This window comes from Aythya ferina (assembly GCF_964211825.1).
Source record: "Aythya ferina genome assembly, chromosome: 6".
In the NCBI taxonomy this organism is placed as follows: Eukaryota; Metazoa; Chordata; class Aves; order Anseriformes; family Anatidae; genus Aythya; species Aythya ferina.
Window position 1 is genome coordinate 16156569 of NC_140303.1, and position 26718 is coordinate 16183286.

The following is a 26718-nucleotide window of genomic DNA, read 5'->3' on the forward strand; positions in this document are numbered from 1 at the left end:
AGCTAAAGAAGACAGCTCAAGGGGGAATTTAAGGTCCAGTAAAAGAAGCCCTTAGTTTATTTGGCATTTCTTTCATAACTTTAGAAGTTCTGCTTCCCTCTATAATGTTAGTAGCAACCTTTCCCTGGGGTGGGGAGCAGGGAGAGTAGCAGTAGTCTGGTCCTGTGCGCATTCACAATTGTCTGTGTACGTGGAACTAGTTTGAACGTTTGGTTTGAGGCTTGTGTATTAACAGTAGTAAATAATGACAATTCTCTTGTCACTAGCTGTGCATGCAGTAGCCTGATACTTAATGAATTGAGAATTCAATGGATACAGATAGAGAGCTGTATAGTCTTCATATTTTTTTTGCCACTATGCTTAATGCGTTCTTATAGGTCATGTTCAGAGAATCTGTTTGCAGCTAACTCTGATCTTTTTCCTTCAAAAATGAGTAAGCTATGCAGTGAAATGATACCTATGACCGTGCATTCTGTAAATAATTGATTTGTGCCTTATATGTATTGCTGATCTTTTTTAGTGTCTTGAGGAACAGGGCATTATTTAAAAAGAGGAAGTTAGGTCTGCCACAGAGGAAGCATTATATTATGGATTAAATGCTGTCCTTGTCATCTTTGAACCACACTCTCTCTGTTGTCTCTCATTACATCCATACTTCTTTCTTTATACAATTTTCCAGTTTTCTGAGTTGTAGACAGCATTTGGTTTCCAGTGTTCTGTGTGTAGCTCTGGTCTTCTTGGGCATCAGTCTTAGGATGTTTGCTTCTGTAACGCTCCTCAATTTGAAACTGGATAGGTGGAAAAATACTTTTCTTTCTGTTCACAGCTCCTTTTTGCATTTGGGCTGATGTTTGCATGCAACCAAAATGCACGTAAGGGGGGTTGAATAGTTATTAGCTGTTAGTTGTGTGTTTTGTGTGTGTGTTCTCAGAAGAAATTCTTCAGATGATGCACAAGAATTGAAGAAGGTCTGAGAACTTGCTTCCTGTGACTTGCTTGCATGTTTTAAAATATAAGCTCAATATTAATGGAGCTGGAAGGATATAATGTTGAAAGTAACCATACTGTTTAGCATGGAAAGCTGTGAATGATTCCACAAATGTATTGTTCTTTTAGTTGTTTTCCTCTGAGAGAAGGTTGTGACTTCAGATGAAGAGTACAAACCAGAAATAAACAAGCCCTTAGGATACATTCCTTTTTTTTTTTCTTTTAACCGGCATTTCTTTATGAAAGATGAAATCACAGGTACCTTGCTTGAGATGAAGCATATCAGGTTTTCTTTGAAGTGTTCTACCTTTAAAACATTAAGGTTATGCATTACTATGTGGGTTGAAAACCTTCCCTCAATGGATATGATACATTGTCTGAAATAGGAGTACTTTTTGTGATGTGCATGCAGTTAATAATTGGCTGACAATTCTTTGCTGGTTTACCCACGTTTACTGTTAAGTAGCTGCTGTCATTGAGTTTGACACTAAGATAGGTAGTATTGTTTAATAGTAACGCCCCAAGTTAAGAATATGAAACCAGATTTTGAACTGCATCTGTAGTTTTCCTTTGTGGAAACTTTTGCCTGTGAAAGGGGCAAGTATCTTCTGTACTAAACTTTGGATTGTGTGATGAGCATTTCCTACCAGTAACATTAAGCTGTAAATGCTTTACGAAATGTTCTGTCTAATCCTTTATTTTCCCTTGGTGATGCAGAAAGTATTCTAAAGAATATTGATTTGGGCACAGAGTCTTCTTGAGCTAGAAACTTGCAGCCTTAGGCTGCAGAATGATGGACCTAGTTGTTGTTTTAGTATACATATGAAACAGATCTTAATTTTAGACCTGTTTCTCAAATACTAGAGTCTGATGTTCTCAGCTGCAGCTGCTAGGTCCTGCCTTTTTGCTTTTCTTCTTAGTAGAACTGGTGCAACTTGTTGTGGGGTGCTCTCTGTCTTGTGATTGAGCTGTGTCATCTGCAGATATCCCGTAAATGGTTGTACTGAATGGGTAGCAACAGTGATACAGAAATAGTGCTGCCAGGCATGGATTCCTGGTAGTTCTCAGCAGTGCTGCCATGGGACCATAGCCAGTCAGTTCCCTTAGTACCTGAGGTCTGCTGGCAGCTCAGGAGTTGCGTTGCATGAGTTGCACTGGTGCTGCCAGCTTACTGCACCTAGGCATTGAGTCATTCTTTGCTGCTAGTTTTAGCTACCTCCAGTAAATCGTGAGTTTTGGCTAGCTTCTTGACTAAAGTGTTTTTGTATACTTGATGACCAGTCATTGAAGGAGTGGTTATACTGACTTGCGCTGATGACAGTTTTGTCAAGCTGCTGCACTGCTGTATGTGCTACACTGCTGTATGCTAAGACAATACCAGAATGTGAGGTTAAGGTTTTATAATACTGATGAACAATGAAAAGAGAGCAAAGTAACAGGATTTGTATCTTCACCTTTCCGTTCAGTAAAACCTAATTGATTGTGAGACTTCTGATATGATGGGATAAATGCCTATGTAGTTTCTTACTTATTTATTCTATTTGAGGTATCATCCTTTGGCTTGTGTAGCAGCATTTTGTCAAATGCATGAGAGCACTTTGAACAGAATGCCAAATCCCTCTGTATGAGAACAGAAGTTGCTTAGGACTCACCCAGCCAATTTAAAACCTACTTTGTGTACAAGTAATCTTTCTTCCTTTTTTAACTAATGTTCTGTGGAAACATTCTTAAGACTTTTGAGACTGAAATATTTGAGGACTATTAGAAATGGTTTATGTTGATACTACTACGTACATATCTTTTGTCTGGTGCTTTTTATTGTCAGATACGCCAAAAGTACACTAGTGTGAGTGCATTCCACTATGATTTGTAGTGAAGAAAATGTAATTCTCCTTTTATAAGGAAAATTGTATTCTCTTGTTCTCCTTTCTGACCCTTCTAATACAGATGCTGCTAAAAAGTGATAGCAGTGAATACTAGGAATCCATCCTTGGTGCATGTAACCAGCTGTGTTTAGCACTGCAACAACACCAGTGTGTCGAAATCTTTCCAAACTTTATTCCACTGACTTCTGGTCTTGTTTTTCTTTTTCCTACAGAAGGTGACTTTTTCTCATTTGTTTTAATTTACTTGAAAGAACAGGGAGTCTCAAGTTATTTTTGTTTTCTCATTTTCCGTAAAAATATATTTTTTGAGGTTTTCCTTCCAGTCTTTGACTAGTGAAATTAAATGTCATGCTGTCCTTTGAATGTGTGTAATGTCATCCAATCCAGAGTAAACTATTATAATGTTTCTTAACTTTTTAATACTGTTTTTCTTCCTTCTGCTGTCACTTCCTCTTGGAAAATGAAGACCTAGCTTTACATGAATCAAAAGGTCTACATAGAGAGATGTAGATTTTCTGACAGTGCATATACAAATTTCTTGGATTGTCTGCTGCACCCTGCAGATAGTTCTGTCTTAACCTTTTTCTTATGATGGAAGCAGAAGTCTTCTGGCTCCTTTCAGTAGTTGACTATGAGAGGCACATGGTGGTGGTTTTACACTGCTGGGCAGCTGAACTGCACCAAAACCATGCTCTCGCTCCCACTCCTCAGAAGAAGAGGGGGGGGAAAGAAAGTATGCTGGAATAGAAAGAGAAAAAAAGGCTTGCAGGTTGAGGTAAGGATAATTAATTAAAGAGAAAAGAAAGTTGGGGAAGGGGGAAACAAGCAAAGGCTGTGCACAAGCACAAAGAGAGAGGAGGAAAAACTAGTCTCTACTTCCCATCAAAAAGTGATCAGCCATACCCCAGGAAGCAGGGCCTTGATATGCGTAGCAACTGTTTGGGAGGACAGACGTCTTCATAACAAGAGTCCCCTGCTCTCTTTCCCCTTCCCAACCTTTTATTGCAGAATGCGACACCACACAGTACGAAATATCCCTCTGGTTGCTTTAGGTCAGCTGCCCCAGTGAGGTTCCCTCCCCAGCTCTTGCCCACCCCCAGCCTTCTGGCTTTGGGGTTTTGGAGGGGTCCTGGTGCTGTGCCAGCACTGCTCAGCAACAGGCACAGCACTGGTGTGACACCAGGGCTGTTGTAGCTGTGAGTGCAGAGCACAGCACGCTGTGGGCCACTGCAGGGAAAATTAACTCTATCCCAGCAAAACCCAGCACAGATATGGTGACGTGCCCATAATTAATGGGAGCCTTGTATGATAAATCTCTCATGTCAAAATGAAGTGGTTGGGATTAGTCACTTCTACAGTTTTGAATACTTTATTTTTCCCATTTCAAGTTCTAAAGTTTAAGAAAAATAATTTCATTAGTAATAAAAGCATAATCTTTAAATGCATTATTCTTATCTTTCATCTAATTCTTATATTGCATGACCTAGAAACTGATGATCTCTGTTTTTAGGCATGACACTGTCAATTAGGCTTTTTAAAAAAATTATGTACTGCGGTTAGTTTGTACGTGGCATCTGAAATACACAGTGGTATCAACAGGCATAGGGTATTTTTCTAAACTTTTCATTTGTACTTTATTACGTTTCCATTGTCCTTGACATGATTTAAGTCTGTTTAGTTTTGTCCCACCCCAGACTGCAAAATCTGTTTGGTATTATGTTCCATTTTTATACAAAAGTGTATAGAGAGAAGATGAGTCAGAGCTGTTCAGAGGTTATTAAACCTACATATATAACTCAGGTGTTGGTGGGTATTTTCTTTTTTTCTGTAATTGTTAAACTTGACCTGTTTAAAAACTGTTGTTTTGAATTATGTAAAATCCTTTCAGCCACTGAGTGACAAATAATGTAATTCAATTTCTCATTCCTCTCTTGATACAGTTATGTACTATGAAAATTCACATGCTATGAATTGTATGTTGTCAAGCGGCCTGTTATTTCCTTTATTAATTTATTCTGAAGCTCTAAAATAAACTTCCCTCATTTATACTTTGAACCAATCAAGTTGTGTTTTATCAGGATGTCATGTGAAAAATCCATTTTCCTCATGAAACATTTCCATCCAAAGTCCAGCTATATACCAGTGCTTGTGACATGCTAAAAGTCTTTCTAAAAAGCAACAATGAAATTGTTCTTGGTTGTTCGGCTTAAAATCAAAAAGTACTGATCATGTTCTGGAAGTAATTTGAGTTAGAATACTCATTTTAATACTAGATCTCATTATGTTTATTGGTTTTACTGATGTGTCATTATTTGAAAAGCTGAAGTTCTACCTCGTTCTAATTTTCCTTCTTTTAAGAAGTTCTTTGTTTTATGTCTAATTTTACTATTGGGAGGGGAAGTTAATCTCAAGGGTTCTCTTCTGAAAGAGCTGCATTTCTAGGTGCAGAGCTGTGCTCTCCAGCCACCTCTCTGCATCCTCTGGTGTTAGTCAAGAGAACTGCCTGCTGTGATGTAAGCGAACAAGGTGAGGTACTTTCAGCTGGATGAATGGTGGTTAATAGCAAGAGCTGTAGTAAGTACATCATTCTTTAGATGGAATGACATCTTTAATTCTGAAGTGCGAAGGTAGATGAAGTATGCAGCCGTGTAGATTTGAGGACCTCCAAAGTGGGTTTGTTTCTTTTCATTGTTCTCTTCCTGCTCATGGAAACAGACATTTATGGCACAAGCAAATGCAGCATTCCTTTATGGTCTGAACGTGGTCCATGGTAGAAGTTATTCATAAATAAGCGTACATAATGAATAGAATTATATGCTGCGTTTATTGTGGAGATGTGTTGGGATATAGGGAGAGTGTGCAGAAAGCTCCCAGTGAAATGGAATGAAATTTGTAACTCTACAAAAACTACTTGATTTGTCAGAAGCTGGCCCTTAAAGGTAAGCTAGGCGATAGCTCCTATCAGCAAAATTTTGTAAATCCTTTGGAAAGGTAACAGGAAGAAGTTGCCAGCAAGTGTTAGACCTGAATGTGTGTTCAGAGGTGCAAAGTACATAGCAAACCAGTAAAGGAAATTAAACTCTTGTGTTTTCTTTGTAAGTCCTTTCTTGGTGCTGCTTTTCTGATTTAATTCAATTTAATTCTCAGGTAGACAGCTCAGATTCAAGTGGAATAGCCTCTTCTACAAAAAATAAATCTTTCTTCCTGTTAGCAATCCAGGGTAGTAAGACTGTGTATTAATGGAATGTTCCACAGACTTCTGTGTAAGCTTTTTCATTGAAGTTGGACACAGTGCACTAGACAAACAATTTGGAACTTTTGCCTTTTAAATATCAAGGTGTTAATGAATTAAAAGGCATATTATAATGTGGCTTTTAAACTTGTCTTTGCATCTACATTTTGAATAGTAACTGTTACTGTTTTGTGGCTTGCTCAGCTACAGCAAATCAATGCAGATAAGTTCTGTCCTGCCAACCCTTGTCCTTAACAAGATGTGAATGTGTTCCAAGTAATTACCATTTCTGGTGTCATAAATGACATTCCTTATGCAGTGTGGTCAACTCAATACAGCTGCTTTCAGCAGTAAAAATACTCATTGTAGTACACATTCCAGTTGTGTTTTATTCTGTAGTTGATTCATCTGGCTCAATTCTTAAGGAGGTCTTTATACCAAAGAAGATATTTTTGAAGGAACAAAAATAATTGTTCTTTTGGGATGTTGAGAAGAAAACTCTTTACTCTGAAGCTTGCCAAAATGTTGCACAGCTGTTAAGATGATATAATGGCGTTTTTGTTTGACTAAGGTTGTAAATATGAACTTCCTTCCTTCTGCATTTATAATTAATCTGGCTGCATGCAGAACTTGTGATAAATCTCTTCCAAATATCTGTTGAGGGAGAATATCTATAAAATACTTACAAATTACACATGCAGTTTATATTTGGTTATGAAATAGGTGACCTAATTTTCTGTGAACTAGATATAACCTCCTCCCTAAGTACCACTAAAAGAATGTGTGTCAAGAATAAGAGTTTGTCCTGGTCTTATATCACAGAAAAACACTCATCTGTGAGAAGTGTTGAACAGAATACCCTTAATCCTGGGAGGGTGTTTGCTGTGCTGTAGTTGCAATAGATCCCACTTAGACTTCAGAAATAGGCTCAAAGTGGATAGCAGGTTCTGTTTCGTTTGTATACATCAGGTATTCCTGCATTTGTTGTGAGCGGTGTTTCCTGCTGCTCCCAGAATTATGCTGGAGGAAATGACAGCACTGGTGATCAACCTTATGGACACAGGCTTATGTATTTTGGAAAGGAACTGAGATTGGCTGCAGTGATACTGTAAACTGAGGTAGTACTTTGACTTAGGAAGGGCATGGTTCTTTGAGCATGATGCAGATTCAGTATGCATTACCCTATAAGCCCACTTTTACCCCTGATTTTCTAATGCATTTTTAATGCTTAGAAGTCGCATGTAATTGTTTCCGTGTGAGGACATGGCTATTTATAATCTGTGGAGAAAAAAAGCTGAGGTAGTGTGTGTTGCTAATACAGCAATACTTCTATAGAGGTTCTTTTAACAACAGGGCAATAGCATCAAAATAGTACATCTCTAAAAGGTGGATTTTTTTTAGTTTGCTTGGTGGTGTTTTTTGTTCGTTTGTTGTTTGTTTAAACTATTCCGGTAGCATAATTTCATTTGTAGGAAGGCAGGGAGATAGGAAGGAATTTACAGAAGTATCTGAGTAGTTGAGAGGAGTAGTCTATAAATCAGTCTTGGAATATTTTCCATTTTTTGATTGAATTCAGGAGAGAATGAGCCTTTGATATTAAGCTGTGATGGCAAAAAGGGAGAAAAATTTGTTTCTTGACAAACTGTTGCTTACTCAAAGTTTCTGAAAGTTTATGGGTTTGACTCTCAATTATTTGACAAAATCATGAAAAACATGGTGTATATCTTTTGTGAGATCATCTTTACAGCTAGGTATGGAAGGTGTTCCCTTACTAAAAACTGTGCTGAAAGGTTTCTACTGAGGGTAAACAACAATGAAAAATCAGTATTTGAATGAAGTAAGAATCAATATTCTTACTTTGCCGGAGTTACTCCAAAATTACTTTGGCACTGTTGATATCTATTCATTACATAGAATTTTGTGAGCCCTTAGCATCGTTTGCTTGGAAGTGAGTGATATTATTTTGTCGTTTTTTGAGATACTCGGGTGTGCCCATGTGTTTGTCCAAGTGCCTTACTCTTCTGTGTGTACTTCTTTGTTTCTTTGTGTGTTTGTATTTTGTTTCTTTGTATATTGTTTCTTTGTTACTTTGTATTTTGTGTATTTTTACTGTTTTGAGGCAAGAGTGGACAAATTGAAGTGCTTACGTGTGTAGCTTCTGGGCTGGTACTGAGGCAACCAATTCTACAGATTATATGCTAGGTTGTTGCTTGTGAATAAGTTTTTGGTTTCCAGAAGCGTATGAGAAATGTGTAGGTATCAAATGAGAAAGTACAGTAGAGAAAAAAAATACCTTTTCTGTATTTAGTCCCTAACTTGAAAGCTCTCGGGCATTGAGAGTGTCTCATTTTCGTCCCTGCAAGCTCGTGTTTTTTGGTGTGGAAATGAGATTGCTGTACAGTGATTGAATTTCTGTCAGTGTGATCCTTGCTAAGAAGTCCTGGTGTTTGAAAAGGCTCATGCATCTTCTGGATTTAAAATACGAAAACAAACAAAAAAACACCACCACCAAGAGGTTGCATGTTACTTTCAGATGGTGGCTTTAAAAGTAGCAATAAATCATATGCGTGGTGGAAAAAAAGTTAAAGGTCTCAGTTTACCTAAAAACTTTAAGCTTATTTTAGTAAACCATTGGCATTTGTTTTGTCATTGGCATCTAAATCTGTTTGACCTTGATTTTTCACTTTACCACAGCACTAAACAGATGAGAGACAAGAATAACTGAATACGGATGATAGAACTTAAAAGCATGCTTACAAGCAAACTGTAATGTAAAATATAATGTACAATATACATATGGCTGTGAGTATAAAGCTGTGATCAACCACCTGCTTTAGGGTTGTGTTCCTTCACTGAATAAAAAACTCATTAGTTCTTTTTTAAAAAAAAAAAAAAAAAAAGTTGTAGGTAGAATTAGTCTTAGTCAAAAAACTTTTTAGAAAAATTCCTGAAACTTGTGTTTATGAGTGGCAGTTTGAAGCCCATTGACTGACTCACTTGTTTTTTTCCCTCCACAGTTGCTGTACCAAAGCACGCTATTGGCTTAGTTTTTATGTGCAAGAAAAGTTCCATTCACAGAACTACTGTGTGTGGTGGCAGCAGGCTTTTCAGACAGTAGTTGTTTCTGTGACTCAGGTGCTGAGCTGTTTAGACAAGGTCTCTGCATCTTAGGATCTGAACAGTGTTTTTTTGGAATCCTGGCCCAGTCCAATGAATTTAAACCTTTCTGTTTCAAGTCCTTCTTTAACAAGATCCAGCTGTCAGCCCTGTCCTCCATGGTTTCCCTATGGTATAGGAATTTCATGTTTGCTTCCTTGGTGGATGACTTGTACTTTCCTTTTTCCTTTTCGCTATGGAAGCTGATGTTCTCATGTTGTCAGGAATGTGTGCTTTAAAGCAGTGATTTGGTGTTAAATATTTACATTTGGTCTTAATCTCTATGATTAAATTCTAGATAAAGTGCTTTTGATATGCATCTGTGTGCCGCTTTACTGGCTTTTAGACTTCTCCAACCTTTGACATAACAAAACCTTTCTAATGTTGAGGTTGCTTTCTTGCTTTAAGTGCTTTTCTTTCCAGGGAGTTGAATCCACTACTAGTGCTCTTCCCCCTTCTCATCCTCAGCCTCTGCTGCCAAGGTTTATTTAGAAACTGAAGTAATGCAGCTTTTCAGTGTGAATGTATATCTTTAGAGCAAATCTTAAGTACACAAAATGACTTTCTTAAAATATTTTAAATTAATTTGGAGTTTTATGAGGTTTATAAACTGGAAGTTAAGAGCAGTGCTCAGCAATGCTTAGGTGCCTGTAAGCTATGAAATTTGTCACTGACTGCTTTGTACTTCCAGTTGCTGATGCTGCTTTGATTTATCATGTGGATTTAGATTAAGATAATTAAACCATCCTTACAGAGGAAAGATGTATAATTGACAGTAGGAGCAAAACCTCATGTGAAGAAAGGTGTGTGTGTGGGGGGGGGGGGGTTCTTTTTTTTTTGTAATCATGCAGGGAGAAATATTTTATCAGCCTTTGGTTTGAGGAACTCTGGGGAGAATTCTTCAGTGATACTCTGCTCAAATGGGAAGTTAAAGAGTGAAGTTGTATTTTTAGCCTTTATCATATCCTTTCTTCTGTTAGCTCAGACTTTCTTCAGCAATTCAGACAGGCTTAACTAGAGAATAGCGGTGGAATTGTTACAGGTTTTGGTGCCTTGCTTAACCAGACGTCTTGGAGAAATTGCTTTGGGGTTCGAAATCCTGGAATGGGTTTTTATTTTTGAGGAGAGAGAGCAAGTGCTGAGAGGAGTTTTTTACAGTGTAGGAATTCAAGAGGGATTTTTTTTTTTTTTTTTGCCTGGTGGGGTTGTCGATAAATAGCTTGGATTCTTCCATATTGATGAGGAAAAAGGTGAGTTCTAGATAATGGATGAGGAAGTTGGTCTTCTGTTTTGTATCACACATGAGGTTTATTGTGATAATGAACTCTTGTCTAATCCTGTTTACTGCCAAGTGATCCCCTGCCCTTTCATATCCTGTAACACTGCCCCATTCCTATTAACATCCACCCTTTCTTTCCAGTGTTGGCTCCTAGTGGCTAACTATGATTAATGGCTAAACTATGAAACTATCATAAAAATGTGCTTACTCATAAAAGCTAAGAATGAAACGCTGGTGAATGAAACAAATTCGTTTGTGGGTTTTCCGAAATAATATACAGGGCATTTTCTGGAGATGGTAGTTCCAGCTACTGCACTGAAATGCAGCTGTTCATAGGTAGTCTTAATTCTTACCAGAAAGACTAAATCAACTTGCAGCCTCTTGCAGCTGCGCTGAGCGTAAAGAAAACACAACCTGATACACAACTCTGTATAAGCAACCTGTGAAGAATGTTATTTCTTTATCATTGCTAAAACACTGCTCTTTAATTTTTTGAAGCATGGTTCCTCTGCTAACACACAGCCCTAATTGAAGGGGATTTGGCAACTTGTTCTGAGTCCCGCTAGATAGTACCCACATCACACAAGTTGTGAGTGCCTGGTGTGGTATCTTAAGTGAATGTTGGCACAATTACTGGTTTTAATCTTAGAGAGGGTCCCTTGAGCAAAAATGAGTTTTTAACTGTACTGAATCCAAGTATTGTGTTACTGTTCACATACAAGTAACATGGGTTAGCTGAGGGTCTTATGAGGAAATGTGCTCACCTGCATTGCAATTTGTAATTAAACATAGTAAAACATTTCCCCAACCAAACATACATCTGTTCTTGCAGTTTCATACATCACAGAAATGCTTTGCTAATGTTTCAGTTGAATTTTACTTTTGAAGGCCATTGTGTGGTATACCTACAGAATAAGACAGCCTTGCTTTTGTTGTTTCTTGGTGATTCTGATACAATTTTTTGTTCTTTTATAATTCACTCAACATCTTCAGCTACTGGGAAAAGAGAAGACACATTAGGCATATTACTTGCTCTTTTATTTGCAACATGTGTTAGGTCGTTTGGATCATTGTTTGGATAGTTGCAAATAGTATTTCTGAAAATGTTGTCTTCATTTTTGTCTTGCAAAACAGAATCCTTAAACTGGTTATGCAAAATTCTGTGCATGTCACATTTCATGTTCTGTTGTTACATACAGAGTGTTGCTGAAGATGCGGTTATAGGTGTAGACAGTTATCCTTGTTTTGTCTTCCCAAACAGTGAGCACTTCGCATTGTGTTCTTTGCAATGGCTCTTACCTGTAAAATGGAAGGTGAAAATTTTCCTTCTTTCAACTTGTCTGCTATAGACTTGCTGATAAATGTATAAAAAGATTTACAGGCCTGTGTTTTTATTTCAGTCTTTGGAATTTTTAGTAAAAGTTGAGACGTCTAACTTCTCTATTTCCTTTACTAAATGTCTTATATAAATTTTTAATGGAGCTTCGGGCTGACTGACCAGTGTATGCATGTCCACAGTGACGTTAGGATATGTATATTTCTGGGTTTTTGTTTATCTAGCTCTCTTGTGTACCCTGGGGACAAAAGGATTGCCTGCGTTGCCCTTAGTGTTCTGCTATCATTTACAGCTGTGTATTAGGATAGTAACTGTAACTGAACATTATGTTTCAAGTCTGGAATGTTCATCTTCTCGTTGTGCTACTGCACATCTTCCTCGTCCTTCTTCCTGCCTGCCTCACGCCAAAATACTTGGGAGCATTGTGTTTTCCTGACATACGAGGCTATAGCTAGAACTGGGATGGCAGAGCAAGGAGCTTAGTGCTTTGAGCTAGGATAGTAAGTCCTCATCCTGAGGTGCCTGCATCTCATATGAACGAAGAATCACCTCTTAGAGGCATCTGAAACTCATTTCTCAATTAACTTCTCATTTACTGTACAGTCTGCATTTTTCCTGTTAGAAAAAGTATTGTGGTCAGTGTAGCTGGGGGAAGTTTAATGGCCTGCAACATACAGGAAGGTTAGTCTTGATTTGTAGGAAGCTTCTGAAGGAGGAACTCAGGGCTGAAAGAGTAGAACTTGTCATAAGTTACTTAAGTGTTTTTTTTTTTTATGGTAAACAAGAGATTATTTTTAATGATTTCTTACTAAATCTTGGCCATTTATATAATTTATATAGCAACCTCTAAGATAGGTTGACTTGTTTATTTGTATCTTCAAATACTGTTACAAGCATGTTCAAACTACAATTGGTTGGAGTCAAGTACATAACTAACCTCCCCTTTACTCTACACCTTGAATTGCACATTTTCAAATTGTGTCATAAAGCTTAGCTTGACTATGGAACTTGTTTTGACGTCTGTCTTTTGTTAAGGTTGCAGCTACTCTAAGATATTTTTGTTTCACTTACAATACAAAATGCATTTTGTCTGCTACCTACTAATATTTTTAAAAGGTTATTTATACATCTTATTTACAGATTACAGCCTCCTGAAATTGTGTGTTTACAAAAAAAAAAAAAAAAAAAAAAACTTGAAATTTTTGTGTTAATACTGCTTTTCTCTTTCTGCATCAACTTGTTAATATTTAGTGGGGTTTTCCTGAACGTCAGATTCCAAAGTTAGAACTCTACAGGAAGAGATGCTACGTTAGTGTTTGTGTTACAATAAATATGTAATGAAGATTCTGGAAAGTAGGGGCTAATGTGTGTTTTTAAATACAACTCTCTGCCTCTTGAAGGCAGACTATACTTTAACATTGTCTCAAAGCTATGCACTTTCCTTGCTTACATAACCTCATTTTCTTTTCATGCTGAAAATTCTCAGAAACTGGCCAGACTAAGATTATGGCTCCTCTAGCTGATGACTGACGTTCTTTGAGAGAACATCTATATTTCTTCTCTCTACTTAGAGCTATATTTTTAACTAAGGCATTTTAACTAACTTTATGATCCCTGACTAAGCAGTTGTTTTTTTTTTTTTTTTTTGTTGTCTTCAAAAAGAATCTGCTGTGAGACATGGTGCTACATGTGAGACACGGAGCTAGCATGCTCTTTATACAGGACTTAATTTAGTACTATTTGGGTTCTCTGGCTGAAATCTTGGTTCAGGAAATTAGGCACGATAATGGATAAAGCCCAGTCTTTTCAAAGCAACATCTGTTTGGCTAGATGCAAGGTAGGCACTAGAATATATTGGGGGGAATAAAGGTTTTACCGTGTGCTTTCTCAGCAGAGTATAAACTTCAAGTGCAATTAGATGTTATAATTACATAGATTCTTCATAAGATGTTTCAGTAATTTTGGTATGTCTCCTTCCAGGAAGAAAGATCTTAAATGTGTTTTGATGTCACCTTATGAAGGCAAATTTAAAATTTCGTTCTGTATAGTCAATTTATATACAAATAATAATAAAAAAGTACTGGAGTGTTAATAAGAAACTACCCATGTGGAATGTAAGGTAGACTTCTCCTTGATCCACTTTGTGTTTTACTTTTCTCTTCAAGCTTTCAAGCAAAGAAAAGGTGGGCGGGTATCTTGTGGATGTTCTTGCTGTGGCACATCAGAGGAATTTGTTGTTAATTTGAAATCAAGATCATGAAGTAAACATTCCAGTATCTTCAGGTTGTTTATTTCAGGAGATAGGTGAGTGATTGAGTACCCTAAAGTTAGAAGGGGAATGTACCAGCCTTGATTAGGTACCAAGGGAATCAGTAGTTGCAGTGGATGTGAATACAGGGAATTATGTTTTTCTATTTCTTGATGCTGCTAGTCGAAAATATTTTTTTTCTTTCATATTTGTTTTGTCTGCGAAGAGTGCAGTGTTTTCTTATTCTTGCTTAACTGACTGTCTGCCTCAATACAAAGATTTGGTACCGAATCTGAGAAGAACTAAGGAGCGACTGTGGTATGTCTGATTTTCCTGGTTAGAATCCCTGGGGTGGTAGTTATAATCGGAAAGGTGTAACAGCTCTTGCGTGAACACTACTGAGTTTTAGACAACCTGTGTTTACTGTATACAGCACTGATGTATTTGGGGGGGATTCCAAGAAAACTGAGACAGTTTGCTTTGATGTCTGATACTTGATGAAGGCTTTTTTCTTCTTCCAGTTGCTTATTCAGATAATTGTTTTATTAAGAGTTTCTAAAACTAATATAAGTTGTGTTATGTCGCTACAAATATTTATATTCCAAACTGATAGTTTTGAAATAGTTCCATAATTGGGAAATATTCCCAACTGATAGTTTGTAAATAAAGAAAAATATTTGTAAATACTTAGAGAAAATGTAGTTGTTTGATAGGGTTTAAACACAAACAGCTGGGGGCAAAGGCAAGTTCCTGTACAGGCATGTGCTTAATTTTAGGAGGAGTGTTAGAAATCATGCTATATGCATTTGGCTGACTAATTGTACTTTCAGCAGCTTTTAATTGATCTTTTATTGAAACTCTGACCTGTCTGCAATTCAAAACGTATGTTTTTAGACATAAAGATTTATTTTCCATGGTTTCAAAGAGACATTCTTGCATGTTTCATAGATAAGTGGTTGAAGTAGGGAAGATTACAGGCGGTCTGTTTTTGCACGTCACAGCTAAAACTGAGAATAAGGCCTTAGAGTGAGGATGCCTGGTTTTCATCTTTGCTGGATTTCTGCAGAAAGATGAGCAGGAAACAGATAGTAGACTTGGGTCAAAGGTTGTCACATTGCTTAATAATCCAGTGACCAAGTATTGAGACATTATTAGTAGCTACAAATGTTTTATAAATCTTACCATTGAGGTGTGATTTAATGCTACTGTTTCTTTCTTGGATCTTATATTGAGGCAGGTAAAGGTGGCTGTCAAAGACCTCAATATGTCACCCACAGTACTTCTGATTATGTGAGCGTCTTCTTGTATGCAAGGCATAGACTCTTACTTTTCCAATTTAAAGCTGCATTGCATAAATAATTTGCTTGTTTAACTGGGACAAAGGAGTGCACAGATGCATAATTTTTAAAATGTGGTAACAGATGCTATATTTGTGTAATGAATAAATACAGAATTTTAACTATTGAAATTACTCCCTGGGCAATTTCAGAAGCATATAAAGTACATAAAAAACATGCGTACAAACAGGAGTGAGATTCTAGCATGCCATGCTTATGCACTTGTTTGGTGCATTACAGTAGTGTGTTGTCATGTCCAACTTCTTGAACAGAAACGGCTGCTGGCACAATCACAAATGGAAGCAGAGCTCTGATTTCTAAAAACATCTTGAGTGTGCTACGTAGTTCCTTTAGGTTCATGAGGCTGGGTTTTTAAAATGCAGAAGTTCAGTTACTTGTTCAGATGGTGTTTTGAGCATTATTGTACTGTTCACTCTACCCTAGAGTAGAGTTCTAAAAAATTCCATAATTGTTTTGAAGAAGCAAATCCTTAGTTGAGTAACAGGCATGAGCTTGTACAAGGTTGTTTAAATAATAAGGTTGGGTGTGGGTGAAAACATCAGTTGCCTGAAAGAGATGGTTTGTTTTACTTCTAGGGTTTTATGCTGTCAGTTGTCTTTGAAAATACTTAAGCATTGTTAGCTCAAAATGCGTATTCCAGTACTTCTGAAATTATAGTGAATAAGCACATTCTTGACCCTTTAAGCACATGGGTCCACTCAGTCGGAATTCTGTTGTTTCTTTGAAAATCTTTCTATCGTTAACAAAGTGTGGCACAGACAAATCCCATAGTATGTGTTTTTTACAAGGTTTTATTTCAGTGCTGCATGTCCTTACTATAAGGAAATATTATTATAATGAAACTTCCTATTGCCTTGAACTGGATTGATTGAAGGTAGGAACTAGCATCTCAAAGCCCAAGTCAGTAGAATGGGATCTCAGTGAAAGACACTAGAAACACTTTGAATTACAACTTCCTGCTGTCCCAAAGATCAGCTGTTGCTTTCTGATGACTAAGATTTGTTAGCTTCAGAATTCTGCTGTGCTGTCCCTTTTTGAAAATGTCAGAAAGGTAGACTTGAAAAATCTTGGGCTTTTCATCTTTCCTTATATTTTCATGATAGTAAATCATCTCATGCTCATACTAGCATACTAAAAGCTTCAACAGATTGCATAAGAACCAGCTTGAAAGAGTAAATGTTTCCTTTTTTTCCTAATGATGGATACAGTTTTTGTCTGTGTAATTAAAATAGATAATGATTAAATATTCTAACGGTTGATTTCTAATGAAAGCCTCATTACTTTTTCATAAAATAATTCTAGAATACTGGACTACATGCATTTAAAGGTGAACAATCCTCATGAACAGATAGAAAACTAGCAGACACTCAGGAGATTACGGGTCTGCCTATTAAAATAACATTTTAAACAGTTAAAACTGTCTGATATAGACCATAGTGGATAAAAGATGGTACATAGGCTTCCTGTGCAGAAGTGTGGTCTTACTTGCATAGAGAAGACTACACCACGTTGGACCTTTATTTGGGTGTCCCAGAATGACAGATGCTAAGAAGTAAAGTCCTTACATAGGGAGAAAAAAAGGCCAAAATCAAATTATTTTCATAGGTTGTTTTTATATGTTATTGTTGATTTTCTGGAAAAATGAGAGGCAAAGTGCTGCTATGAAAAATGCTAATGTAGAGGGCACCTAAAACACAATCATAGAATCATTTAGGTTGGAAAAGCCCTCCGAGGTCATCTGGTCTGGCCAGTATTTACAGCTTAACATCCATCATCTTATTAGTGTATCAGTTATTCATGCCAGCCCTATCCTCTTTGTTTTGGGAGAAAAGCAGAAAAGGTGGCCAGAGCATTAACACTGAAAAGAAATAAAAAATTAAGAATCATATTTACTGTAACTTGTTGAGATTAATCTTGTTAAGATACAAATAGGAAAATGGTTAAGATAAGAATTAGCATAAACCTTTAGATTCTTTAATCATTGCTTGGCAGGCATTCACTGAGGAGCAATATTCAGATCTTTAAACAGTCTTATCTGGTAAGTTGTCAGTGCTATATCACTTTAAAAGTAGAATTGAGTTGGATTGTCACTGACATCAAGTGCCAGAGTTAAATTGATTGAGGTTTTTTAAAACTTCCAGTGTCTGTAGTTATGCAGGTGTTTGAATATAAGATTTAGTTACTGACGATGTTCAGGGGAAGGAATGGCCAGCAGCTTTGAGCAACAAAACCTCAGTAGAGAGCCTTGTTATGCCATACATGGGATGCAACTAGGATTGTGGTCACGCTCCTGGAAGACATTTAACTTGGTGTGTATTACATGGGAGGACAGGTCACAGCCTTGCTGTACATATGACAAATTGGCAGTGAGTCTTTATTGTTTTCTCTGACTTGCTTGCTTTGTCCTGCTGAGTCCGTTCAGCTTGTCTTACTGATGAGCTGCCCTGGACTAGTCAAGAACAGATGAGCATCTTTAGCTGGGAATTTAAGTGGGCACATTTAAAAATATTATTCTCAATTGTAGAAGGCTCAATAAAATCTGAAAGCTGCTCATTTTCATTAAATACTGTTTTGAGATACACTTGAATGGACGTGAAGTGCTGAAAGATGGCTTGAATTTGTTACTTTGTCACTTCACCTGGTATGAACTAAACAAAAGCATGAGCTACTTTAATTCTGCTAACCTGCAAATGCTTTAGATATGTAAGTGGCTTACTTTTTTCATTTGTTAGATTGAGTTTCATTCTAAATGATACCTTTAAAAAACAGAAAGAAAAACTTTTAAGCTTCTGTCATTTTCCTTTCTTGTTATGAATGGAAGTGTTACAGCCTTAGAAAGGTGTGATAGCTGCCAGTTAGGTCCTAATTTGCTGAAGTATGGTGTATGCTGTGTTCAACTGCAGTGAGAAAACTTCTGTAAAAAGGAAAAAAAAGTCACTTTTGAATGGTAACATGCACTCTTTTTGAGTTGTTACTATTTTGATTTCTGTTGATGGGAAGTTCATAAACTGTTAGTTGAACATTTTGTTACTGCCTTATTTCATTGATTTCAGTCCAGTAGCAGGGCTTGTGCTAAGAGATCCATTTTACAGAGCTAGCAAGTTAATATTAGCTGTTTCTTAAGTGAGACACTATCCTCTGTGTGCCTTCTGCAAGCAAACATTGACAGGCTTATAGGAAATGCAGCTGACGTTAGAAAGCTTGGGTGGGGACTACAAGGAGCTGGCAAATACTACTGGGTTTAGTGCCAGGCTTGCTGACACAGTACTTTACTTGTAAAAGTTTTCTTTAGGCTGCTAATTCTGTCTTCAGAGTAACTGGAACTGAAGCAGTGTCTCTGCTGCCAAGTTAAAAAAGCTAAAGCAACAATTTATGGGAAATTGAGAATGCTGGTTTCTTTCCACAGCTCAGATCTTCAGAAAAATTTAGTAATAAGGAGCTTCTCTCTTACTGAACAGATTAGTTATGAACAGTGCCGTAGAATGAATGCGCTGCAGAAATAGTCTAATCGAACTGTAAAGTCAGGGGTGAAAACAGCTGAAAGAGGGAAAGGTTAGCCACGTAGAATCTCTGTAAATAGAGCTCGCTCTGTTTTATATCACAGTTTCCTTTTGATTCACCCGTTTATAGTCATGTTTCCTAAGGCACACGTTTAATAACTTCCCTTAGCCTTCAAATGAAAGCTCTAAACATCAGGCATATCTAGACAGTGAGAAATGCTATGTACTCAAATGAGAACAGTTACTGTAGTTTGTTTGCCATGTCACCTTAGGTATAATGTGTTTTGGCTTGAATTTATGATGTTTCTGGTCCACATAAAAACCTAAGAACTAATAAGGCAAAGCTTTTGAAGGAGCATGAAAATGGAATCCGGCTTCTGTTTGATTTGTGGAAGGTTAGGTAGAACATGAGTTGCTGTTGCCCTGCTGTCTCTACTTTTTTGTTTTTGGGGTGACATCACGGAAAAGATGGGGAATTTTGGGGAATGGGGGAGAAATAGTAGGTATGCCTGCCTTAAGAAACATAAAATCTGGTGTAGTCTTGGTGAAAAGCTGCTGCTCTATTACATGAGCATATTGTTGTTTTTTTGGGGGGGGATTTCAATGCTGCTTGTAGATGTTTAGAGGAGCTTTCTTGTGTTCCCTGGAGTCTCAGAAGTACTTAAAGGTCTCAGAGCAGGTGTCGGACGAAATGAGATTTAGAAGGTGAATTTAATCTGTTTTGCATCTATGCTGCAGTATGCCATGTCAGCTTTAATATTATTGCCCCTTTAAGATAAGCAGCTGCATTCTGTTCTCACACAAAAGCAACGCCTCAGTAGGAGGCAGAGGCTGCTTTGCCTAGAGCAACTGGATGGCAGTATCTTGCATCTGTGGGAGTTATTGGCTTCTGCTGACCTCAGAATGGTAGATCACTTCTGAAATCTCCTGTTTCCTGGTTATTTTATCAATGTAAAGTGAAATGTAAGCAATGTAAGAATAGAAATAAAGGCTGTTTTAGATCATAGAGGTCTTTTTCTTTGCACGATCTATCGTCATAAATAGCCTAAAACTGATTGAACAGTTTTTCTCTGAGACCACCTTTATCACTTTTAGTAATCTCTCTCATCAGATCAACTCTGCAGCACTGTGAAGTTTTTCAGACCAAGGTTCTTCTTCCTGAAGAGCAACGTTTACGAAGTTTGTTTTCAAATCTAAAAAACGTAAACAAATGCTTTTGAAAGCTGTGTAGTAAATTGCTATGTAATCCATGGGTTGACCAAATCAAGCTCTACTGCACACCATGATTTGTTTGTGTAGCTCTTGATGATGTTCTGTAGCATTAGCATTTACTCTTTTGTAGTGCCCAGTCACTCCCAAATTGCTACCTACGTCATTTTCCCCAAGATATGTTTAAATCTCTGTAAATTTTCCTTCTGAACAAATCCTGGGTTTTACAGCATGGGTATACCCAAGAAGGCATGTTGAGTCTTAGTGCTGTAGAAGGGGCTTGGAGGACATGTTTGGGGAAGTGAGACTTGTTTAAAAAAAAAAGTTAACTTCTTTTGAATTCATAACAGGTAACATTTGGAGAATGTTATGTCTTTATCTTGGTCACTCAGACTCTCAACTGAAGGAGGGTCACCTAGATGTAATGGTGTTCCTTTGTGTGCAGGGAGGGATTTCTTTGTCAGGTAAAAACTGCAGTATCACTGAAATGATCTGGAGAGCGTCCAGAATTTAAACTGCCTCTTTGCTGGCATTCTCTGTGGCTTGTTTAAGCATTTCTGTTTACAGATGTGTGGAGTCAGCTATTTGTAATGTAGTGAGACTGCACTTCCTGTGCGTTGAATGGTGTTGCTCAACTGTGGTCAGCTGAATTCCTTGTACAGAGATGGATTTTTTAACGTCAAGTCAGTTAACTTTGCCAACAATAGCTGGCAATGAGTGCATATTCAAGGCTAGCATGAAGTAACTTCTGATGGTGTATTAAGTATTGTGGACTTTGTTCTTCATCTTTTCCTGCATGGTTCGGACAAAACTGGGCTGTAAGCCTGGCTTTGCAATTAGCCATTGCAGCTTTCATACTTAGTCTTTAGGTGTAAGCATTGTAATAAACTTATTGAATGTGCAATTTTTATGAAGCTTATGGAAAGAAAACTGGTGTAAACTACTAGACTCCTGAAAAATCAATGTTTTTGTTTTTTTCCAGATGGAGCAATTATCAGATGAAGAGCTTGACCATGGTGCGGAAGAAGATAGTGATAAGGAAGATCAGGATCTGGACAAGATGTTTGGGGCCTGGCTGGGAGAACTAGACAAACTCACACAGGTTAGGAAGGTTTCAGTCATCTCACATAATAATTCTTTAGAAGTATTACATGTTTTTCATTGGATACTAATTACTTTAGCTTTGACAAGGATCCTATCGAACATTTCAGATGAATAGGAATTAAGGCTTTTTCAGCTATGGCATTTTGTTAGGGCTGAGCCTGCATCCCCAGTTTTATTGTGCAAGGGCAAAAGATGCCTTTCTTCCTCAGTTATTTGGCACTGCCACTTGCAGCAAGACACGCTGCAGCATGTGACCAACTTAGTACTCTGTAAAGATTCCTAAATTAGGTTATTTTCCCTATCTCAACGTTCTTAAATTAATTTTTCACAATCTGGTAGTTCAACATTTCCCAAAGGGTGTGATCCCTTCTGAAAGCTATGGAATCAGTCATTTGTCATGTACATGTATGTAGAGAAACACTGACTTTAGCTGTAGCTGACTAAAGCTGGGCTTTATCTCCAAATGCGTAGTTAGACATTGTCCAGCTACAGCAGCATTGAATTTATTTGTTGTACCTGAACAGCAATAAGAAAAAGTGTGAATGGTGTCACTGATACGCAAAGATAATGTGATACACCCACAGTACTATTCTGGCATCAGATAGGCAGCTGATGCACCTTCTCTTTGCATTTTGTTCTTTCTAGGGCTTTTAGGAGAGGGGAAAAAAAAAAAAAAAAAAACACCTTGCATTTAGAATGAGATGCCGTATTCCTAAGGTGATTATCTATTTCTGTGACCAACTGCTATGCTTTTTTTCTTTTTTCAGTCACATGAGCTGTCTTCCTGAATAGTGTATTTCATCATTTTCTTTGTCACTTAGACTTAAGCAAAGGTGTGATACCCTTAGTTTCAATAAGCCACAGAAGGGGCTTTTTTGATCACTTGTTTGCTCTAAGTGTGGGGAAAAAGGAGGAATCGTGTTTTGCAGAGGCTGAAGGAAAATCATACAGCAGTGCTTCACATTCATACTCATGTCTGCTATCATCTGTGTAAAGGCTCTGCCTGCAAGTTCTGTATGCAGGTAACACTTTTAAAACAGGGGAACATATTTATTTTTTTCTGTACCAGTGTGTACAGGTCAGTAAAGAACCTTCCTCTTCAGATGAATGGAAGATGGTGTGAAAGAAATCTGTATATCATATTTCTTTTTGTCTTTAATTTCCTGCAAAGGATTTTTAACGGTAAATGAGAGCCCTTTTGAAGGCATGGGCTCTGTAAATTATCTCAAATGAGGATCATCACAGATAAGCACAATGGGTAATTGGTTTTAGACTTTTAGTTCTTTGCTCCGTTTTAGCAGCTATGAGCAGCCTAGAAATATAAGTGTGCTTTACTTTTGGACTTTCAGCTTTACTATTAATGTAGTTTTTCTAGGTTTGTGTGCTGATCCATTTAAAATGCTTAAAACATACTAACAGGTAATTAAGGGAAGGACACGCATTTGTTTCGCACATCGGTATCACCATGCAACATAGTCTGCAACACAGCCCTACAGTTGCAATTCTGCCTTTTGCTACTACTTAGAAGTGACATTTCCCCCCAAACTTTTAATGACCTCATATGGTTTTGTATAAACAAATGAATACAGTCAGTTGTGTCTCAGTTAGTTTGTTTGGAAAATGGTTGTGTCTTGATGCAGCTGAAGTCCCAGTAAAGGGGCACAATTTCAGCTCATGAGCTCCAAAGTACATTCTGGTATAGTTTCATCATTTGTTGCTATTTATCAGCTGCACTGTGAGAGCAATGGGTGAAAAAGCTTTTTGTCCCCAAGTTCCTTGAACTTTAACTTCCTTTTTAGATTTCCTAAGTGTGTGTTAGGAGGGATTGAAAGTAAGACCCAGATTCCTTTCCAGATGGCAATGTTTTTCAAAAGATGGGCAATCGTTGAGATGTCTTAAGATCATTTCAATTCACTTTTCCTGTTTTAGCCCTTTGCTTAATAAAAGCACTATAAAACAGCCACAAAATTTGCAGCACATGTGAGCAGTGTCTGTCACAGAGTGCGTTAGCAGTTGATGTAAGATTATCCTGCTATATGGTGCAGGATAAATGAAGTCTTACCTTGCTTCTCATTTTTCAGAACTAATCTTTTAGCGCTGTTTCAGTTTTCAGCAGTGGTCTGAACTGGTATTTTAATATCATAATGCATGATGGAGAATGTGCTCTCATAATTAGTAAGGGCATATCCCAATTATTTCCAAGGACGTGCTCTAACATAATTATCTAAAATGTTTTACTGAATTTAAGAATGCTTTTAACCAGAATTTATTTGCTTTTCAGGAGATATTTTGAGTCAGTCTGTGGGTTTAGTTGGAAGGAATGAGCCCTAACTTGCTTCCTTTATCTCAAGTTTCATTGCTGCCTCTAGGGTTCTAATTGATATATTTCAACCATTCTGTGTGGGGCCATATGTAAGCTCCATCAGAGGTACTACAGGTGTTTTTTCCACATGATGGAAAACAGTGCTGCACTACTGGCTTCTGCTCATTAAGTGATGATTAACTTCCTGATAAAATTATTTTTTGAAGTTCAAGCCAACCTGAGGTGAGAAGGAAAGGGGTTCAGCAAAGATAAATGCTCAAACAACAACAAAAAGATTAGTGCATTTTATTTTAACAAAGGCGTGAGTAAAGATGTGGAAAATGGAAATAAAAAACATAGGTGAGAAACTTAATTCTTTTGGAGCTAGAAGATGCTTTTTTCTTTCAGACAAACATGTTGTCAGGAAAGCTTTATTAATATAAATTTTGCTTTAATTCACACACTGCTGCTCTGTCAAGCAACAGTAGGAGATAATTCCCCACGTAACACTTCTCACTTCTGGGGCATTATGTACTTCTTTGGTCACCAGCTGGATCATGTTGCCCTACTGTTTGTTATATACAAAAATGCTGGTGTTTATTGTAAAGTTCTATGTTCGTATCAGCCTTAATAATATAACAATTAGATATATCAGGTGGAAAGAGGTCTTGTCTTTTTTTTCCCCTGTAGTAGTTTTTCAAAAAAAAGTGTCATACGTTTAGCTTGAAGTTGCCTTCACAGTTCATCTTTTTCACGGGAAAGACTTACTGAGAGAAATGTCTGAATTTAATAATAATAATAAAATAATAATAATATTTAAAAATATATTAAAGATATATATCTTAATATAAAGATACTAAAATCCCTTTTAATAAAACAGAATCCTCCACAAATGGCTTTTTTGTGCTTATACCATGGGCATGCTTATATGCCAAGTTTCTTAGGGTGCCAAAGTTTGAACTTGTTTAGATCCGTGTTGAATTCTCTGCAGGGTTGTTGTTATAGGTGAGTCAGCTGTGTTTCAAAACGAGCTGGTATGTAAACACTGAAAAATGCATTTGGATTATGTTTTCATGTAATTCTATAACAACAGAACTTGTTGAGTATCTTTTCATTGACTAACTAAACCTCTGTGATACAGTGACAGTTTCAATCTAAAGCCTGAAAAAAAAAAAAAAGTTTTTGATGTGTCAGAGGATTTTGAAAATGTGATCTTAAAGAAAATCAATTTAATTTTGAACATTTCCATGTCTGGTTCGTTGTCAAAGTTAATTCTGCTCTTTTTCTTGTCCTTTTCAGAGTTTGGATACAGACAAACCTGTGGCACCAGTGAAGAGATCACCTCTCCATCAGGAAACTAATCTTGCCAACTTCTCGTATCGTTTCTCCATGTACAATCTAAATGGTTTGTTGAACTATTTAACTCTTTCAAATAATATTTTAGGGAAATAACTATTTCAGCCATAAATAAGGTCATCATAAAATAGTTTAATAGAGCATTCAAATACACTTGTAGCTGAAATGAAAATGTTTGCTTTAAAGGCCTTGCTTTCTTGTGGCATAGAATTTGAAATATCCCCAAACTCTAACTTTTACAGCACCTAATATCTAGGTACTGTAGTCTAGCATTTCTAAAGAAATACTTGTTCTGGGATCTGGTCTCATGAAAGAATTAACACGTATATGTTAAACAGAAAGAAAGAGCGTCTTGCTTCATGGGACAGAATGCAGGAATATAGCTACAGAATGTTTTCACATTAAACTAAAAGCGCATTTTTCCTTGTCTTAAAATAACTTCCTGTGGTTGTAACATGGGAAGCTTTAATTTAAAAGTTTGATTATTCATATAGTATTTTGCAGGTTTTTTTTTTTTTTTTTAAAGCAATGTCAGATGTGCTTAGCAAAGTACACATTTAAAAAAGCTAGAGCATGGTATATACAAGTACATTTTTAGATTCTGTTTGTGTGACAGCAGTTTGGGCCTTTCAGATGTAATCTAATAATTCACAGGTTTCGCTTATCAGTAAATGTATTTAACCTAAACAGTCATTTAATTGCTCTTAGACCACTCAAGAGTGTTAGTGCAAATAAATTTGTGTTTAGCAGTGAGGAGAGATTTTGCAGTATAGATGGGGAATGAAAATAGTTTCCTCTGCCCTCTTACTCCAAACACACGTGTAACAAACCTGTGCATACTAAAAACTCTTCTCAATTGCAGAAGCCCTGAATCAGGGGGAGACTGTGGATCTAGATGCCCTCATGGCTGATCTCTGTTCCATAGAGCAGGAGCTCAGCAGCATTGGGTCTCATTCAGCAAATAATACTGCAGTGAAACGCCTTGCCACAGAACCCAAAGCTCAGAAACCACCTGCTAGCCGACCCTCTACTAAGCACAGCAGTATGAAAGGATTATCCTCTTCATCTGGTAAGGTGACTAAACCATCACATGCCAACGTTTCTTTGGATGACATCACTGCACAGTTAGAGAAAGCCTCTTTGAGCATGGATGAGGCAGCCCAGCAGTCAGTTGAAGAAGACACCAAACCAGTAGTTACTGCTCAGCACAGGAGGACAGCATCTGCTGGCACAGTGAGTGATGCTGAGGTGCGCTCAATCAGTAACTCCTCCCGTTCCAGCATAACTTCTGCAGCTTCCAGCATGGACTCCTTGGATATCGATAAGGTGACAAGGCCTCAGGAATTGGACTTGACATCACAAGGGCAACCAATCACTGAGGTAGTGTCATTAATTCAATCATTTTTTGTTTTCTTCAGTAGTTTTCCTTTTATTTCCTCTTATGGTGATACTCCGTGCTAAACATGTTCAGTTACAATGGGGTTGATTAGAGATCAGGATTGCTTTTTGTATGGGCTACATGTAGTGTGGCTACTTCTTTGTTTTATCTGTCTGCAAGGAATCTTATTAAAGAATTTGGGGGGGAGAGTGGAGGTTAAGACTTCCAATCTCTCTTCCTCTTCCAAAGCTATTCAGGGATTTTAATGTTCAATATTTAATGTTTTTCTTCTGAGTAAATCTTACGTACTGTTTTTAATTTAAATATGAGGAGTTTACAGTTTGGAAAAAAGGAATAATAAGTTGAACAAGAAGTCTATGTGCCTGT

The 26718-nt window shown here is 37.3% G+C and overlaps 1 protein-coding gene across 6 annotated transcripts in view; it reads left to right on the top strand.

Moving 5' to 3' along the window:
* Positions 1 to 26718, top strand: part of RAPH1 (Ras association (RalGDS/AF-6) and pleckstrin homology domains 1) — a 336299-nt gene that overhangs the window by 257678 nt on the left and 51903 nt on the right. For 3 of the 6 annotated variants that reach the window (XM_084524568.1, XM_084524566.1, XM_084524567.1), the window contains 3 exons: positions 21174 to 21293; positions 24897 to 25002; positions 25816 to 26333. In XM_084524568.1, the coding sequence (XP_084380694.1) occupies positions 21174 to 21293; positions 24897 to 25002; positions 25816 to 26333 (744 nt within the window). Of the gene's footprint in view, positions 1 to 13550; positions 13714 to 21173; positions 21294 to 24896; positions 25003 to 25815; positions 26334 to 26718 lie in introns of those variants that run through there. The other 3 variants (XR_014694574.1, XM_084524565.1, XM_084524569.1) reach the window with 2 other exon arrangements.